This window comes from Anopheles arabiensis, chromosome 3 (genome assembly GCF_016920715.1).
Source record: "Anopheles arabiensis isolate DONGOLA chromosome 3, AaraD3, whole genome shotgun sequence".
Taxonomy (NCBI): Eukaryota; Metazoa; Arthropoda; class Insecta; order Diptera; family Culicidae; genus Anopheles; species Anopheles arabiensis.
Window position 1 is genome coordinate 90357960 of NC_053518.1, and position 18281 is coordinate 90376240.

The following is an 18281-nucleotide window of genomic DNA, read 5'->3' on the forward strand; positions in this document are numbered from 1 at the left end:
GATAAAAAATAATTTATTAAATATTTAAAAAATGGTTGGCCTACACTAAATACTGAACTCGATGGGAATTGACTTCATGCAGGAGTATGAAAGAAATAGTTATACTGTCAGTTTTACATGAGCGCCTATCGAATTTTTTCGAACGAAAAATTGTGCTGAGGCCGAGTGTCTCTTCGACCAATGAGTTACCCACTCACGCGAGCCCTCCCCCACCCCACCCGCAACGCACGGTGCGCTCTGCAGCACGGTGTGTTTGTGTTCTTTCGAGCCATGCTACCAACACATCAAAAGTTTGTTGTTTTTCGCTTTCTTTCATGCACTTATTCTAAAACTAAACACAAACACGGTCATTTTTTATTACATTAAACACTTTATTGAAACATAAAGTACACACTAAAGTACACATTTAGAATCCTTCATACTCACGAATGACGTCATACTGCAAAGTACCGGGTCGAGCCAGGCTGCGGGAAACTTGTCGACAATCTGCGTTGACTCTGTTGAGCAAATTCTTACCTGTCGATCCATGCACTGAATGTGCGTCTGTGCACACTGTTTATTCACTGCACACTTCACCAAAACACACCGGTGCACGAGACTTAGACGAAATGCGCACCAACGCACAAACACTGCGCGCGGGACTTAGTACAAAACACGCACAACCATCTCCGGCAAAGCGTCGCGCTGTACTGGTGGTTTTGTACGCGTAGGAGGGGGGGGGGGACATACGGAGCGATGGTTCGTTGCTGTAGTGTAAGCGAGACAACACGATGTGACGAGCAGATCCAAGTTGGCGAGCTCGCTGAAAGAAGACACACACATTCACAGACGGCTCGTCAAAGCACGGTATTTGTATTGGTGTTAGTGAAGCGCGCGTGTAAAACAGAATGCGAACTCTCATCGCAGCGCGTTTCTCCTTGCTTCCTCAAGCTTCCTCATACCCCTCGGCCTGAATCACTCAAAATTTGGGGTCTCATTGTTTGCGTGGTAGGGCCAGGGGTAGCGAGAGGCATGAAAATGAGTTACTCCCCCCAGGACAATCGCATGGCAATCGGATTGAACGCGCAACATTTTCTATACAATCCGCAGTGTTGCGTTTTCTTCGCGCCAACTTTGCCTGTATTTTCAATGAGCCAAGCGATTTTACCCCCTCCTACACGCGTTGTATCCTAAAGCACGCTTGTCGCGGCAACGTTCACCACATACACACACACATCTCCACACTCAGGGTACGACATCTTCCCTGTTGCTGTTCTGGACTCAGACAAAATCTGTGTTTCTACACTTATTGTTCAAAAAAGTAGTAGCTCCTAGGATCTGAATTTACAAACAAATATCAAAATGTTATGTTCTGCTAATGATATTGCACTAAATTTAATTGCACTTAATTAAGTTTTTACATATCTTTCGTAAAAGTTCGTCAGAGTATGAAAATGTCGATACAATTTGTCATGAATAACTAAAATTTCAAGATTTTTGCGCATAAAATTATGACGCACGCTGTGTGTGTGCGGCGGCGTAATTCGCTTCTCGTATAGCCGTCTCGCTTCTTCTTGTGTGTGCTTTACCGTTGCTCACCGCTTCAAGAACATTGCTGCTCACACACACGTCAGTCTGTGGCAAACAGTTGGAGGGGGAGGACGTGTCGGTTTGCTCCAGAAATCGTGTGTGATTTTGGTGTTCTGGATTTGGTTCCATCGCAGTTTGTTGTGGTGAAATTGAAATGGTAAGAATCATCAACCGATGTAAAAGTGTGAAAGTAAGATGATGCTGATGGTGACCGATGCTTTTCTTTTTTTTCTTTTCCTGCTTTCATCCACTGATGGCGTCGAGCATCGCCGAGGATGTGATCGAATGCGGAATATTCTAAACTAGGAGCTTCATTCCGGATTTTGTTTGCAATAAGGTAAGTTGTGACACACAAAGCATACGAAAAAAGAGTGAGTAATCTCATTCTTAACTTTCATTTCTTCAACAGCGCTGAACTCATCCTCCAGCTTACAACGAACGGTCAACGGATGAGGAAGGAGAGGAGGGACGGCAAAGGTACATGCACAAACGTGCACACATCAGCTTTCTCTATGAACGAGAACACGGGAGGGGGAGTCCGGCAACGTATAGAACCTCTTCATTTACGCTCCCTCGTGCGTTCGTGCGTGCGTGCGCTCGCGCGTCTATGTGTGTGTATGTGTGTTCATGCCTGCGTGCGTGGCTGTGTGTGTTTTTGCCGCCTCGCATAACGAGATCCTACGGGATCACCTTGCGAAAAACACCAAGAGAGGGGGAAGGGTAGGTGTGTGTGTGTGTGTGTGTGTGTGTGTGTGTGTGTGTGTGTGTGTGTGTGTGTGTGTGTGTGTGTGTGTGTACTTGCGTGCGTGATTGTGTGTGTTTTTTTATAAATTTGATGCAATTTAAAATTAGTCATAACATTACAGGTAGTCCCCGAGATACGCGGTCCCTCACATACGCGGATTCGGAGATATCAAAGCGAGTTGATGTATCGGAGATATGCTATTTTCTTAATTTGACAGTTCTTTACCCAAAAGGTGAAAAGCAAAATAATGACTCTTTTGGTCAAATTTTAAAATTCATTGAAAAATGTGTAAATTTGTAATCTTCACTAAAACTCAAATCGAATAATTAATTTAGTAGCTTAAACCATCCAGCACATGTCAAATAACATGAAAATTAGGGTAACTGTATCTATTTTCGGCAAGGTAATAGGGGGATTCGGCAGGGGGATACGCTCTGCAATGGGATGGGATCCGAAGCCGCCTCGAGGGATAATACAGGCTCTCCCATCCAACTCCTATTCCGACACGTCCTCGTCGTGCAGAGTGGTAACGTGTGTCATCACATATCCAAACTTGGGTACACGGGCTTGACCAAGGGGTTGCCCTTGGGCGGATGGTGGCATATGGCAAACCAGGAGGGGGTGGGTATCCCGGGAAACTGGGTGCCTGAACGTCGGGGAGGCAACCCGACGCTAAACAAAACGGTCACGTGGGCGCGGGGCCAGTCACCCAGTCCCATCGATTTATAGGCTACGGAAAACACCAGGAATCATCGAAACGGAACCAACGATACCGACCCTACGCATTGCTCCAGGATTACTCTTAAAATGGGCTCATGGAACGTACGCACTCTAAGCGAAGCCGGAGCCTTGAAAAAACTTGATGATGCCCTAGCCACACTGAGCATGGACCTCGTAGCTCTACAAGAGATTCGGTGGCTAGGGAACGGTGTGCAGAACAGGCGTGGTAAGCATTGCTACGACATATACTACAGCTGCCACGACCGCCACCGCGTGCTTGGAACGGGTTTCGCCGTAGGTCCCCGGTTGAATCCCGCAATCATGGATTTCAAGGCTATAAACGATAGGCTATGCACCCTGCGCATGCGAGGCAAATTCTTTAATATAAGCCTCATAAACGTTAACGCCCCTACCGAAGAGAAAGAGGAAGAGGAGAAGGACCTGTTTTACGGCCCCCTTGCTAGAACCATAGATGCGTGCCCCAGGCATGATCTCATAATCATCCTGGGGGACTTCAACGCAAAAGTCGGTAGGGAGTTAATGTACCGTCAATACACTGGTTGTCACAGTCTGCATGAGCACAGTAACGATAGTGGTAGTAGATTGGTCCAGTTCGCCGCAGCGAACAATCTGGTTGTAGGAAGTAAGTAACTAAATAAGCGAAATTCAACACAAAAGCGGCAAAAAATGTCACAAAACACAATTTGGTAATAAAAGTATGCTCATTTGTTATTCAAATACGCAGTTTCACAACATTTCCTTGTGTATTTTCCGAAAAATCAAATGAATTGTGCATTTTTTAGCAGATTTGCTGTCAGCCAATAGTTCGGCAGGTTTTGTGATTAAGAGAACCAGAACAGTAAAACCATGAAAGTTTAATGTATATTAAAGATTTTATGCTTGTTTAATTATCCTAACTTGTTCGGAATTTTAAGACCACGATAAACAAATTGTTTTCACTTTAAATGCTGCTGAAAATAGATACACAGTAAATGTTCATTTTTGACAGCTCAATGTAGTGGGTTCCTGCCGAAACTTGGAACAATAACACACCTTGGATTTGGATTTGAATATTCCTTTTCAACTTGATCAGAACACTCAAATGCGTATATAGACACATAATAAGACCTTTCTTGTTTCAAATATCACCCATTTGATGACAAATAATGCAATAACTGAAGGGAAAAATAATTATTTGTAAGCCAGTTGATGCCGTACGCTCAAGCTGTCACTTTTCGATGGCTTCTCTGTTTATATCAACGCGCCAGAATAAACCACATGAAATTAATAATTAAAGGGCTTTTTAACAACAATATTACGAAAGTAAGAGTGTTAAAATTGCTTTAATTTTTTTCTAGCTATTTCTTCTTCTTCTTCTTTGGCTCAACAACCGATGTCGGTCAAGGCCTGCCTGTACCACTTGTGGGCTTGGCTTTCAGTGACTAATTGATTCCCCCCCATAGCAGGATAGTCAGTCCTACGTATGGCGGCGCGGTTTATTTGGGGATTGAACCCATGACGGGCATGTTGTTAAGTCGTACGAGTTGACGACTGTACTACGAGACCGGCCCAAATGTCTAGCTATTTACATTGATTAAAACATGTTTTAACCTATATTCGCGTTGCCGAAAATAAGAACACATCCTGCCAAAAATAAGAACACATCCTGCCGAAAATAAGAACACATCCTGCCGAAAATAAGAACAAACTGCCGAAAATAGGAGCAAAACCAATGTTGGAATTTTCAAGAATATTTGTGAAGATAGGCTTTGGAGTGGCAAATACAAAATACCATAACATATTACGATAGATTATCAACCAAAATAACATCACTTCATCATGAAAAATAATAAAAAATGTAGGTGTATGAGCCGTTTTTGTGAAACTGCTGCACTAGCCTGCCGAAAACTGGTACAGCTACCCAAGCTATTTTGGCTGTTAAATTCCGTGATTCGACTTACGCGGTTTCTTCTTCGACTTACGCTTATTCCCATTCATAGCGTCTCTCGGGGACAGCCTGTAGTCGTTCGAGTGGACAACATTACATTATTTTACTCAATTACAGTTATTTATATAACACGGAACAGATATTCAACAGTCTGGACTCATGGCAATTGTTTTCGAACGTTCGTCAAAGCAATGCCCGCTGGCTCGAGAATACCTCAATTTACTTCCACAGGGTTTGCACGATGAGCATTTGTGCTATGGCAATCAGACTTTCATTGTGCCTGGTTTGTGTAACGCATTGCAAGGTAGCCCTATCGAAAGAAACGATGGCACTTACGTTTATATCGAAGCAATCAGCTTGTTCGGTCGCGATTGTGGCTATGGAGAGCTGGCTGTAGGTGTAAGGCTCAGTGCACACAAAGCTTGGCTTGAGTCTGTATTGCTCCCTCGCCCGGAACAACAGCCTCTTGTGTACATTGATCCTGATCGGAAGCTCTCAGACGACTGCATGTATACGGATCGGACAAAAGGAACTTGCGTGGCAGAACAGGACTGTCCAGCCATTCACGCTCGACTGCAGAACAAACAACAAATTTCATTCTGTTCAAATAGTAATGTTGTTTGTTGTCCCAATAAGGCCAAAACCGTAGAAATGATGGCAGTAGAAAATGAATTCAACGAGTGTGAGGAGCGCTACCGTCACCTTAGAACAGCTGACCAAGATGGAGCTACTCATGTCGTAAGTAGTTCATAATGTGATGTAATCTATCGTTCCCTAAATGCAATATTCTTCTCCTTTTAGGTTGAGCTAGGATGGCAAAATGATCGCAACACAACATATCGATGTTACGGATACCTCATCAGTACTCGTGGTGTTGTTTCGTCGGCATCATGTTTGCTAGAAAAAGGTGTTCTGCCAAACATTGCACGAATAGGAGGAATCCATTCATTGGACAATGCAAGTATTATCCGTATTGAGAAAGTGGCCATCTATCCACACTATAACCCGACAAAACAACAGCACAACATCGCAATGATCAAACTGGAATCGGCCATCAATCCAATTGAAAGCGTTTTCCCTACGTGTCTTTGGCAGAACCTTACTCATTCGCCAGTCGAACAACGGGTATTAGATTTTGGTATGTTCGGTAGTATATGGTATGGCGTGTTCGGTAGTTTTACTCATTACCAAAACTTTTTTTAATTACATACGCAGGTTCTGCATTAAGGGCTTCCATTCATCCGATGTACAAATGCGATTGTGAAGCTCTTTTAAATCGTTCTTTCAATCAGTTTGAACATATCTGCATGAACCCTGGCTATTGGCCATACTCATTTACGACAGATTTTCAAATTCGATACAAGATTAAAATTGACGTTCCCAATCACTGCTACAGTGCAGGAAGTCCCATCGTGTGGAGAAAACCCATCGACAATGGTTTGCATGTGGAGTATCTGGTGCACATCTACAGCCATGGAGAATGCGGTCCCGAAACACCTCGCGTAGTGAACCGTGTTGCGGCGTACATGGAGTGGTTCAAGGAAGTGTTGCAGTGACGATCATTTGATGTAAAGGTTTCTGTGTATGTGTTTAACAATAAAACCATTCGTTTACACATGCTTCGTCGTTTACAAATCGAATATGTCTGTTTGGTTATGAGTTTTATTAGTAATAAATCAAAACAAATTTACAAACGATATTTGTGCGCATTGAAAATAAATAACTCCTAACCAATTCATAGTCCCAGCCATTTTCCCCTTAGACAAGGTAAAGTATACATGGGTAACATCTAATGACGGGAGGACCGTAACTTTCAACCATATAGTTACGATCTGTCGCCGCCGCCAATCCTGAAATCATATCTAATTTCTATGTATTTTGTAATTCCCACCCTTTTCCAGTGAATAATTACAAAAAATCTCTTTTAAATGTAATTACATGCAATTCGTGTGGTTTAAATATATTTATTTAGTAGTTAAACCCTATAACAAAACGCTTTCCCTAGCTCTAACCTAACGGAAAGCTGTTGGACAAAAAACGGTCTCCGTTTGAGTCAGGTAATGCAAATGACCTTCGTTCAGTCCGATATATCAAACCAGAGACAAATTGAGTTCTCTAACACGGATCATAATAGAAAATGAGCATTTTTGATACTTTTTCTCAAGCAGTTGAGTCACATATTCGGCACTATCATCTTCAATCCCTGATGTATCCGTTTTTTACTGTATTTGTTTTTTCTTTTTTTTTATTAACTGTTTGTAATTTATGAAAATGTTTTATATTTTTAAAGACATTTTTTCTATTTATGTCTTTCGGCTGTATCGGGGTGGTCGTTCGTCGAAGAACGTTCGTCGCTCATGAGTGGACAGGGTTGTACCACTAGATTGGGCAGAACAAAACCTAGATGGTTTTCTAATTTTTTATCATAGAGGGCTATGAAATGAGTGAAAATGAGCGTCGCGGCGAACGTTCCCGGGAACGAACGACCACCCCGATACGGTCGTTTATGTTCAGTTATGATTCGTTTTGGATTGATGATCAGCCCGATGGTTCCGCTGTTCTCCTGTACACAGTGAGGACGAGGAAGGGGGGGGGGTCTGGTGGAGCAGGCTACTAACTTTTTTTCTGATAGAGGGAACGGAAGGGGTAGGGCTCATGATTCCTAGGTCACGGGACCCCATCGTTATCAGCCGAATTCGGATTCCTATTCAAAATTTGTGCATCACTTTAATAAACAATTGACAAATTTTACCAGTACCAAAATCTCACCTTAGGTGTTATAAACATAAGGATGGTTATTTATTAGACTCCTAAACCTTTATTACAATGCTTTTCATTGACGTATGCGAAATAGCTGATATCTGCAACCTTTCTTACCTTTGTTGGATTAATTGTGTCACTTTATCATTAGGTACTGATTTTGTTCGATTCTAGCACCGACACAATCCAGTCTTTTTCCGACGTTGCACGCTGTGTAGTTGAGATTTCATTTTCAATTGATGTGCGCCATTTGTAATGCAAATCGCATTCCAAATTGCTCATCAAGTATTCAATCGTTTTACCGTTTTTGTCCAACTGATGCGATATAATTGGTGTTTGCAATTTGTATTCAACTTTGTGAATTTCGGCCAACAATACATCTTCGGTTTGAAATACACATTTCGGCGAAGCCTCTTTAAGTATTGGGTTGTAATAAGAAGCACAAGTCCACCGTTTACGAAACATGCAGGCCTCCGAATCTGCCATTGAACGATTCAGGTATGTTTCACAGTCATTCTGGTACATCTGGTAAATGTCATAGAAACGTTTGTTACCTATATGAGAAAAACATATTTTTGGTCCTTTTAAATGCGTCTTGCTAAGGTTGAATTTTGAGGGCACTTACGCTCGACCCACACTTTTTGATGCGTAGGAAAGTGCGTCTCGTTCAACCAAATGCATCCAGGGAAGATATTCCAGTTTGGCTCATATGCCGACACCAACGTCACAATGGCAAAGTTATGCTCTTTTGTTGTTTTATTGTACATTGGATGATACTCTATTTTGCCAACGGGAATGAATGTTGGTTCTGTACCATTTCTAGGCCATATACCATCAAAACGTACCACGTTAGGTCCTGAATCTCTCCGTCGAAGGCAGGAGGCCATTGTAAGGATAACACGAGTTGTGATGAGGTATCCTGTACATTCAATAAATTCATGTGGAGGGTATGCCCATCCTAGTTCAACCTTTCAAAAGAACAAAATGTGGTTTTCTGTTATGTTATAAGATAACTGCATTGATCGGGAGGATTTACTGTAGTATACGAACCAGGTGGGGAGATTGATTATCCAACGAACGGTCCTCCATCGATTTGGCATGTCGTTCTTGTCGTAAATGGCTATAATATTGCGGACATTCATGGAGATCTTTTTCTGTTGAGCTTATCGATTGCTGTGGACAACAAACTACCGTTCTGTTCGTACAAAAAGTGATAAGCTTGCTATCTTTTAGCCGTTGTTCGATAGAGGGACAGTTTGAAATATCCGCACACGTTCCTTTGACTCCATCGGAATATCCACATTTGTCGGCATATCGAAGATCAGAATCAACGTATGTTACTCCTTCAAAGGACATGTTTGTGTTCTGTTTATTCTTTGCAGGCAGTAATACTGACTCGAACCATGCCTTGTGAATGCTAAACCGTATTCCAATCATCGGAGTGTCTACGTCGGTGTCATGCCCAACAAGATTCAGTCCTACTACATAGTAATGTACTCGTTTAATTCCATGAATTGGAGCGCCCAATTCTATCTGGTAGGAGCTTCGTATCGAAGACAGTTCGTAGTGTAAACACAAATACTTATCCAGCGTGTCTTGTGGCAGTTGGTATCGTTTGCGTAGTGCTGCAAGACACCGTTTGTTGTTCTCCAGGGTTGTTACTAATGTTGTTGATGACTTTTGATATTCTGGGAAAACATTAAAATAATTTCCAAATGGCACAACATCGTTTTTGTTTTTCTCACCAGTTTGAAACTTCTCAGTTACTACTGCTTTTACTCCAAGATCGATAGATGGATGAATATCGTCATACCAGCCACAGATGGTTGGAATGAATTTGACTGGAGATTCTAGTTTCACAACAGCAACATCGTTATAATTGGGCTCGGCAGTGCGCGTGTAGTTGGGATGAACGATGATTTCGCGAATGTTTAGCTCCGACAAATCGTAAAACAACACCTTCGAAGGAGGAATCCTAAAAAATGGAAGTATAGCTTTTGCTAGAAAGGTTTGCTATTTGTTGCTCATTCTTCTTCTTCTTTTGGCTCAACAACCGTTCTCGGTCAAGGCCTGCCGGTATAACTTTGTAGGGTTGGCTTTTAGTGACTTTTGGATCACCCCCCATAGCAGGATAGTCAGTCCCACGTATGGCGGCACGGTCCATTTGGGGTTTGAGCCCATGATGGGCATGTTGTTGAGTCGTACGAATTGAGGACTGTAACATGAGACCAGCTGTTTGCCATTTGTTTCACACACTCACCCCAAATATGAAGTACATAGCGCCAATGTAACGATCGCGTCCGGCTCGACGTGTGCACCGTAGCAAGAGGACACATTTGTTGCCAACTCGTCCGCCCACAGCAACTTTACGGTATGGGAGTTGAAAGGCATTTTATTCTTATTCGGATCAAAATCATCTTCAAGAAGAACATCATCATCGAAGATGTTATTGTTCGTATGCTCTCGCAAATGTTTATGACGTTCGGCGCAATCGCTTGGTTTGAAAACGTACTCCGCTGCATCTGATTGCTGAAAGCTTTCGAGGGTTGCAGTGATCCAGTCGCGAAATTTGAATATTGAAATGTATGCGACCATACGACCTTTCTTTATGTTGCATAGTATTCCTACTAAAAATGGAACGATTTTACCATCATGGGACAGCCTCACTTCTACCGGTCCGGTGGTCCATTTCTAGAAAAGGATAAACATGGATAAAGTATGTGTAAAGAAAAGGATAAAGTATGTGTTAAAAAATGAAACATTCATTCCGCAGGACACTTACCGAACATTGATCAATGCTTTCGTACTCTTCACATTGTTTTTCTAATATATATTCACCAGTTCGCGTGGTAAATGATAAGTTTGTATCACATTTCGAAGTGTCAATCGGGAACAAGGGCTCCTTTTTAATTTTTTTGGCTGCCAAAAATAAATGGATCCATATTACTCTGAAGCTTGTTTCGTGTAGTACCAATACTTACAAACATCATCAAAAAATGGATAGTATAGCTTATTGGCAGCTTCTTTGGGCCATAAACAGGCTGGAATAACATGCGTATTAATGCTGTACAGGTCACAAAAATAAAACACCCAATAAACAATGTAAAACATTAGCAACGATTCCCTCGGTTCAATGGTAGATACATACTTAACATTTTTCTCCAGCTTCATAAGGGCAATGTTGTCGATGCTGGAACTGTTTTTGTAACTCGGATGAACTGAGAAGTCAACGATCTTATGCTTTTGCTCAATATGATCGTTATTATACCAAGGATCTTCCGTGAAAATAGCTAGGTAAGACACACTAAACATAAAGATTTTATTGGTTAAAGATTGATTATCGTTCGAATGTAGTCCATTTTCGAATATAATGGCGCTATACACAACGTGACCGTGTAACCAGACACATAAAGACAATCTCAAGCCGTGCAGCGAGCCAAAATCAACATTGTTGTGGATAGACGTGCCGAGCCCTGGATTCGCCGTAGCAGTTGCTCTGCTGCTGGTCGACATCCAGGAATCGACACTGCGCTCACGCACACTATCACGCCGCACTTAGCGATGCGCGCTAAGTGTGTGCAGAACGCACCTAACGCAGGAGTGTGTAACAGGCTACCGGTCGAGCAGGGCTCCCGGTAGGGCTCACAGTGCGGCTCGTGCGCGCGGCCCCATACATTGTATTGTGTTTTGTATTATTCAATAGTGTAATAAATGTTGTAAAAAGTGCAAACATAAAAATGGCGAAAGGATGGGATCCTCTTGCGCAAGAAGGATCCTACAGAACCCGCGGCAGCCATCGCGTTTCGTCTGGCCTTTCTGCAGCGTCATTGCAGCGGCCATCGCGATGGCACGGTTACCTGTGCCTTTGGGATATCGCGGAACATCGGGCCGCCACCACCGCAGACACCGTAGCCCCGGCTGCTGTCCCATCACTGGCGACCGCTGCAATGGGCAGCCGGCTACACACTAACACACACTCGGGTCGGAGCCATCCGTAAGCGACCCGGAGTCGTTCGGGTCGACCCGAAAGATACAAGTAGGTTCAGTGGGTGCAATGACTCCGGTAGGTGCGAGAAAGCATAAGCGACTCCGACCCATTGGTGCAACGAGTTCGGGTCGACCCGATAGATCAGTAGGTGCGAGAAAGCACAAGCGACTCCGACCCGTTGGTGCGGCGAGTTCGGGTCGGGTCGGGTCAAGATAGTTTCAGTTTGACCCGAGGGTGCAGCGAGTTCGGGTCGACCCGATAGATCAGTAGGTGAGAGAAAGCATAAGCGACTCCGACCCGTTGGTGCGGCGAGTTCGGGTCGGGTCGGGTCAAGATAGTTTCAGTTTGACCCGAGGGTGCAGCGAGTTCGGGTCGACCCGATAGATCAGTAGGTGCGAGAAAGCATAAGCGACTCCGACCCGTTGGTGCGGCGAGTTCGGGTCGGGTCGGGTCAAGATAGGTTCCGTATGGTGCGATGATATTCGATGAAATTTCAAAATTACAGCAGCTACTAAAACACATGCTACAGGCCATCTTTATCGATACCTTCCCACACAAGCTAATATGTGTAACTTACTTTACACTTCGTTAGTCGAACTATGAAGACATAATGTTGAAACCTTTTTCATCACTAGATAAACATTTGTACAGCCGTTTTTTTATTATAATCTACAATCTATTTCTTCTCCAATCAAAAAACTTCCATGTTCTTTGCGGGGCCGGATTGAAAGCTTTTGCGAAGCGTATGTTTAACATGTCTTCTATAGAGTAACGATATACGGGGCCCGAAATCGACGGGGCGGGATGCAAGAGGGGTGTGTAAGGCTCAAGTTTAGGTGACATAAGTTCAAAATCGGCAGTTCGCGTGCTGTTAGCATTGTGTACGCTGTTTTTCTAACATATATCAATTCACCTTAACAAACGAAATATCGTCGAAATATACGAAACATACGCTGTTGAATTTGTATATTATGGTATATGATGAGACTATTTCATAGATTTTGGATAATACCTTTTGTCCGGGATGCAGTAACCAGCACCTAGAATTACGTTTTCCGTTATCAACGATCCCATGCATTGGATGAGATACGATTCCTCCTCAACAATCAAAGCTGTATGTGGCGATTCAAAGGGTAACGCTAACAGAAATTGAGACTTGGGTTGATATGTTGTTGTGAATCGTTTTCTGCAATCTAGGAATATCATACAAAAGTAAATTAGCATAAAATTTGACTTTTATTTTTTATCATACATACCATCAAGTGATGTTCTCTGGTTTGGTAAAAGTAGGTCATCAGCAAATGCTGAAAGAGATGTTTAAAATGATTTTTTAAGAAAATATTACACAACATATGCAAACAAAAGTGGTTCGTCTGTGCGAGAAAAACTATTTATTGCAGACATCATCAAAACTGTTGAAATCTTTGAAATAATTCTTCGTTAATATTCTATTTAGCTGCTCGACTTGGCTTACACTTGCTGCTTGTTGAAGAGGTAACACAACATGGTGAGTAAAATATCTTTAATACACCACACGTTTTATTGATGCTTACCATGTGATAAAGTTAAAAATAAAACCACTAACACAACGCGAAGTATTGGCGAATCGAACATCTTCACAACTCGACGGTTTCCACACGAATGACAATGATCGTTGGATCCAACTTTTTAGTGACAAAGCGGCAAAGTTGGAAACTGGTTACCGAAGATCCAACATCGAAAACAACAAGATGTGGAATCGCATGAGCAGCAAACTTGAAATAGCTATCTTTTTTATATAGAGTCTCTTGATAGATATGAAGATCAACTTAATGACCTTTACTCCACGTTGCAGGGGTTTCTAACATCAAACAATTCAGCTGGTATAAATGAACTGTGTTCCTTTATACTATTGTTTGTGAACCGCAACCCTGGTTTAGCATGAGACGTAGTTTTACAAAGTTTAGCTAAGCTGTTACACGTTCATTCTAAGCTTTTATAATCCAAATACAAACATTACGTTTGCTGCAAACGTTAAACCATGTTTGGATAAAATAAAAAGTAAGATCTATTAAATAATAATGTGGATATTTAAGTTAATGTTACGTGAAAACAAATTAAGCTGGGAGGAATTCTCTAACTTTTGCAAGCATTATTGTGTCGACTAGTTGTTTCCTTTACAGATGTATAATCGTGACACCGAAACCCCTGTTCCATCAAATTTTAAGAATGATACCATATCTAAACAAAGCTCCAATTCCTCCAACAGGCATGATTATTCCATGATTATTTAAATGAGACGGTGCTTAACAAAACTGGTTTCGCTTTCATGCTATGTGTTTCGGGAAAAGTTGTTTGCTTGCCTAAATCTATAGATTTACAATTCTCTTGCATCAAGGTCAGATTCTTGGCAGCTGCGCGTAATAACCGAAGAGCCATTCATGTTTGAACTTCCATTTAGTGAGGATGGCGGACGCTTCGGTGGTGCTAAATTGGGCTTTGGCTTTTGCTTTCATTGTTCAGGGTATGTCTGAAATCTGATCGATTCGTTTGAACAGTTTGAGAAGATACTAATTGTTGAGTCTTTTAAAGGTTTTTGTGATTCTCGGATGTTACCGTACGAAAGGACTTCTCTAGATGGTAAGTTTATTGATAAGTGCGATTTACTTTATCATGAATGTGTCACAACAATTTACTTCCACTAGACTGCCAGGAGCGTTTCTACAAAGACATTTGCGAATACTTCTCATGCAAAGGAGCATCTTCATCTTCAGGTGGAGGATTAAGTATATTAGATGGTCTAGCTCCACCTGCAAAACCCAAAGAGTTTGACCATATTGCCGCCATTGGTTGGACCAATGAAGATCAAAGTGTGCGATGGTTGTGTGGAGGATCGTTGATCTGGGAAAACTTCATTCTTACCGCGGCTCACTGCACAGTGGATGACAAGTGAGTTTTGAAAGAAACTGAAACAAGGGTCCTTTTACTAACATTGGTGAAATCGCGTTCTTTCTTTCTGCTAAGCAATACACCGCCGGATGTGGCCCGCATGTTAGATCTCAACATCTACAGTGCTAAAGATGACCAAAACGCAGTAGAATTGAAAATTATCAATATCATCCGTCATCCAAATTATCTACTCCCCTCGACGTATTATGATATCGCATTGATGGAGGTCGAGTAAGGATGGACAAACCAATTTCAAAGCTGTATCACAATTCACTCAAGTCAAGTTTTAATTTTTGGAACAGCACAACGAAGATTGTAATCCCAACATGTCTTTGGTTGGAGGATGAGATTCGCTTTCCGAAACTGGAGGCGGCTGGTTGGGGCTCAACAGCACTCGGTAAGATCAGTTAACTAATGTTTCTGCATAACTCATTTCATTGGTATGTTCAATTCAGGTGAGAATGGGTCAGAAATTCTATTAAAAGTAGAGTTCGCCCCAGTAGATAAAGAAGAATGCTCAACATACTATCCAAAAGGAGATAGAAAGCACCGAAACGGTCTCATGGATCATCAACTATGTGCTGGCGACGACAAGACGGACGCATGTCCGGTAAGAAGAAAGCAACATTACTTATCGTTTGAAACTAACATCCACCATTCTATCCGCATTAGGGAGACTCTGGAGGACCACTGCAAGTGAAACTTGTGAAGGGCAATAGATTAATCCCTTTCCTGGTTGGTGTGACATCGTTCGGGAAATCCTGTGGTTCATTCTTACCGGGTGTGTACACAAAGGTGTCCAAATTTGGAGCCTGGATTGTAGAAACACTCCAGCGATATGGCGAGTCAGTCACACTTTTCGATTTCCATCCAATGGTTTGTGCTGCGCGTTATGAGGATAGTCGAGAATTTGCTAACAATTACTTTCAATCAGTACCAATAAACAGCGAATATAACGTTGCATTGGGGTATCCATATGGTACTGCTCCATTCAAAAGAAACTGCTCAGGAACTCTTATCGAACCCAACGTGGTGTTGACTACAGCTGAGTGTGTTTCACACAAAGAGTGAGTATAGCTCGTACAATTTTTGAATATTTGTTTCACTTTATGAATCGATTGCAGAGCGACACCCATTCAAGTTTTACTAGTGACCAGTAATGTAATAGACATTGCGGAAATCATCGTTCATCCATTGTACAATTCATCGATTTCCCCGTACTACAACAACATCGCCGTAGTGAAGCTCAAATCTTTTGCTCCGATAGAACCATTTTGTGCGTGGTATGGACACTCAAACCCTGACCAAAAATTGTTGTTAACGGGACAACAAGTAATGCCACAAAAAGATTCAAAGAGTATGGAACAGCTCATTGTACAATGGCATTACCTATTCATGTGCTTCATGAATTCACTTGATTTGTTTCTAAATCGTTTCAGATATTCAACAGTCTGAACTCATGACGATAGTTTTCGAACGTTCGTCAAAGCAATGCCCGCTGACCCAACAACACCTCGATTTACTTCCACAGGGTTTGCACGATGAGCATTTGTGCTATGGAAATTTGCCATTCATTGTCCCTGGCTTGTGTAACGCATTGCAAGGTAGCCCTATCGAAAGAAACGATGGCACTTACGTTTATATCGAAGCAATCAGCTTGTTCGGCCGCGATTGTGGCTATGGAGAGCCGGCTGTAGCTGTAAGGCTCAGTGCACACAAAGATTGGCTTGAGTCTGTACTACTCCCTCGCCCGGAAGAACAGCCTCTTGTGTACATTGATCCTGATCGGAAGCTCTCAGACGACTGCAAGTATGCGGATCGGACAAAAGGAACTTGCGTGGCAGAACAGGACTGTCCAGCCATTCACGCTCGACTGCAGAACAAACAACAAATTTCATTCTGTTCAAATAGTAATGTTGTTTGTTGTCCCAATAAGGCCAAAACCGTAGAAATGATGGCAGTAGAAAATGAATTCAACGAGTGTGAGGAGCGCTACCGTCACCTTAGAACAGCTGACCAAGATGGAGCTACTCATGTCGTAAGTAGTTCATAATGTGATGTAATCTATCGTTCCCTAAATGCAATATTCTTCTCCTTTTAGGTTGAGATAGGATGGCAAAATGATCGCAACACAACATATCGATGTTACGGATACCTCATCAGTACTCGTGGTGTTGTTTCGTCGGCATCATGTTTGCTAGAAAAAGGTGTTCTGCCAAACATTGCACGAATAGGAGGAATCCATTCATTGGACAATGCAAGTATTATCCGTATTGAGAAAGTGGCCATCTATCCACACTATAACCCGACAAAACAACAGCACAACATCGCAATGATCAAACTGGAATCGGCCATCAATCCAATTGAAAGCGTTTTCCCTACGTGTCTTTGGCAGAACCTTACTCATTCGCCAGTCGAACAACGGGTATTAGATTTTGGTATGTTCGGTAGTATATGGTATGGCGTGTTCGGTAGTTTTACTCATTACCAAAACTTTTTTTAATTACATACGCAGGTTCTGCATTAAGGGCTTCCATTCATCCGATGTACAAAAGCGATTGTGAGGCTCTTTTAAATCGTTCTTTCGATCAGTTTGAACATATCTGCATGAACCCTGGTTATCGGCCATACTCATTTACGACAGATTTTCAAATTCAATACAAGACTTTTGTCTTTAACGTTCCCGATCACTGCTACAGTGCAGGAAGCCCTATCGTGTGGAGAAAACCCATCGACAATGGTTTGCATGTGGAGTATCTGGTGCACATCTACAGCCATGGAGAATGCGGTCCCGAAACTCCCCGCGTAGTGAACCGTGTTGCGGCGTACATCGAGTGGTTCAAGGAAGTGTTGCAGTGACGATAATTTGATGTAAAGGTTTCTGTGTATGTGTTTCAAGAATAAAGCTGATTTAGAAACGATATTCGTACGCAAACAAAGCAGGACTTTCGCAGGGGCAGAGGAAAGTTAATAGCTTCTCCCCACTCTCTTTCTCTCGTCCGCTGCGTAAAACATGGAAATCCACACTCACCTTTCCGATTCGACCAAGAACAGCACATTGCTTTCACTATGCCAATTCTCTTCATGCCTAGATCCGCCACTAAGCTTCCACTGCTCAACGAGTTTGAGAATTTATGATACTGGATGGTTTTCATCACTAGTTTCATGTAGCTTGTGTGCTATACTTGTTTGTCAAGCTAAACTTTTTTTTGATGAATACAAAACGGTGGCTGCACGGTCACCCAACACTTTAATTGTCATTTTTTTATATTCCTTCTCTGAGCCGCTTTTTTACTCCATGTCCTTCGATTGAATGGTTTTATGGAAAAAATGAATTTCAAGAGTAAAATATGTTTCCAATAATTTTACGTCATTGACCACACAAGCCTTAGTATGGTCATCGTGTCTTTGTCTTCGGTTCATTTGGTAGACAAGCACGCCTGATATGCAAATTTAAAACAATCTCCAAACCTGTTATTTAGTATTGTTCACCATATGTTGGCTAAGATACGTTTTCAGCAACCGTTTGTTTTTTGCATATTAAATGACATATGGCTGAACAAAACTTCTTTCATTTGTTTTTTTTTTGTGGTATGTTTTTGGATGAACCGGTTCAATATTGA

General features: G+C 42.1%; 3 protein-coding genes and 1 long non-coding RNA gene across 5 annotated transcripts; 3 read left to right on the plus strand and 1 right to left on the minus strand.

Moving 5' to 3' along the window:
• Positions 1–1735: 1735 nt before the first annotated feature.
• On the plus strand, positions 1736–3216 carry LOC120901375. Its single transcript, XR_005739293.1, has 3 exons — positions 1736–1906; positions 1979–2289; positions 2436–3216. It is a non-coding gene; the product is annotated as an uncharacterized LOC120901375 (long non-coding RNA).
• A 1382-nt stretch (positions 3217–4598) lies between these two features.
• On the plus strand, positions 4599–6612 carry LOC120902108. Its single transcript, XM_040310616.1, has 3 exons — positions 4599–5720; positions 5784–6120; positions 6198–6612. Exons 1-3 carry the CDS (start codon positions 5142–5144, stop codon positions 6536–6538), a joined length of 1257 nt encoding a protein of 418 aa, XP_040166550.1. The 5' UTR covers positions 4599–5141; the 3' UTR covers positions 6539–6612.
• A 1133-nt stretch (positions 6613–7745) lies between these two features.
• LOC120904390 lies at positions 7746–13353 on the minus strand. Its single transcript, XM_040314330.1, has 11 exons — positions 13284–13353; positions 12987–13034; positions 12743–12923; positions 10891–11046; positions 10724–10806; positions 10525–10661; positions 10003–10433; positions 9488–9717; positions 8793–9430; positions 8368–8710; positions 7746–8296 (listed from the first exon to the last, which is right to left on the minus strand). Exons 1-11 carry the CDS (start codon positions 13342–13344, stop codon positions 7890–7892), a joined length of 2715 nt encoding a protein of 904 aa, XP_040170264.1. The 5' UTR covers positions 13345–13353; the 3' UTR covers positions 7746–7889.
• Positions 13160–17608, plus strand: LOC120904391. Of its 2 annotated transcripts, XM_040314331.1 has the most exons (12): positions 13160–13237; positions 14108–14233; positions 14302–14349; positions 14415–14658; positions 14734–14889; positions 14961–15055; positions 15114–15268; positions 15331–15725; positions 15783–16015; positions 16098–16696; positions 16760–17096; positions 17174–17608. In XM_040314331.1, exons 2-12 carry the CDS (start codon positions 14176–14178, stop codon positions 17515–17517), a joined length of 2664 nt encoding a protein of 887 aa, XP_040170265.1. In that variant the 5' UTR covers positions 13160–13237; positions 14108–14175; the 3' UTR covers positions 17518–17608. The 2 variants fall into 2 exon arrangements, with proteins under 2 accessions (XP_040170265.1, XP_040170266.1); XM_040314332.1 differs by lacking the exon at positions 13160–13237 and having other exon boundaries at positions 14046–14233.
• The last annotated feature ends 673 nt before the right edge of the window (positions 17609–18281 follow it).

Coding starts and splice junctions, on each gene's coding strand:
- LOC120902108 (XM_040310616.1), top strand. CDS start 5,142: ATGGCAATTGTTTTCGAACGTTCGTCAAAGCAATGCCCGCTGGCTCGA. Junction 5,721..5,783: donor AAGATGGAGCTACTCATGTC/GTAAGTAGTTCA, acceptor TTCTCCTTTTAG/GTTGAGCTAGGATGGCAAAA. Junction 6,121..6,197: donor ACAACGGGTATTAGATTTTG/GTATGTTCGGTA, acceptor TTACATACGCAG/GTTCTGCATTAAGGGCTTCC.
- LOC120904390 (XM_040314330.1), bottom strand. CDS start 13,344: ATGTTCGATTCGCCAATACTTCGCGTTGTGTTAGTGGTTTTATTTTTA. Junction 10,434..10,524: donor AAAGCATTGATCAATGTTCG/GTAAGTGTCCTG, acceptor ATCCTTTTCTAG/AAATGGACCACCGGACCGGT. Junction 9,431..9,487: donor AACTGAGAAGTTTCAAACTG/GTGAGAAAAACA, acceptor ATGTTTTCCCAG/AATATCAAAAGTCATCAACA.
- LOC120904391 (XM_040314331.1), top strand. CDS start 14,176: ATGGCGGACGCTTCGGTGGTGCTAAATTGGGCTTTGGCTTTTGCTTTC. Junction 14,890..14,960: donor ATCGCATTGATGGAGGTCGA/GTAAGGATGGAC, acceptor TTTTTGGAACAG/CACAACGAAGATTGTAATCC. Junction 15,726..15,782: donor GAGTGTGTTTCACACAAAGA/GTGAGTATAGCT, acceptor AATCGATTGCAG/AGCGACACCCATTCAAGTTT.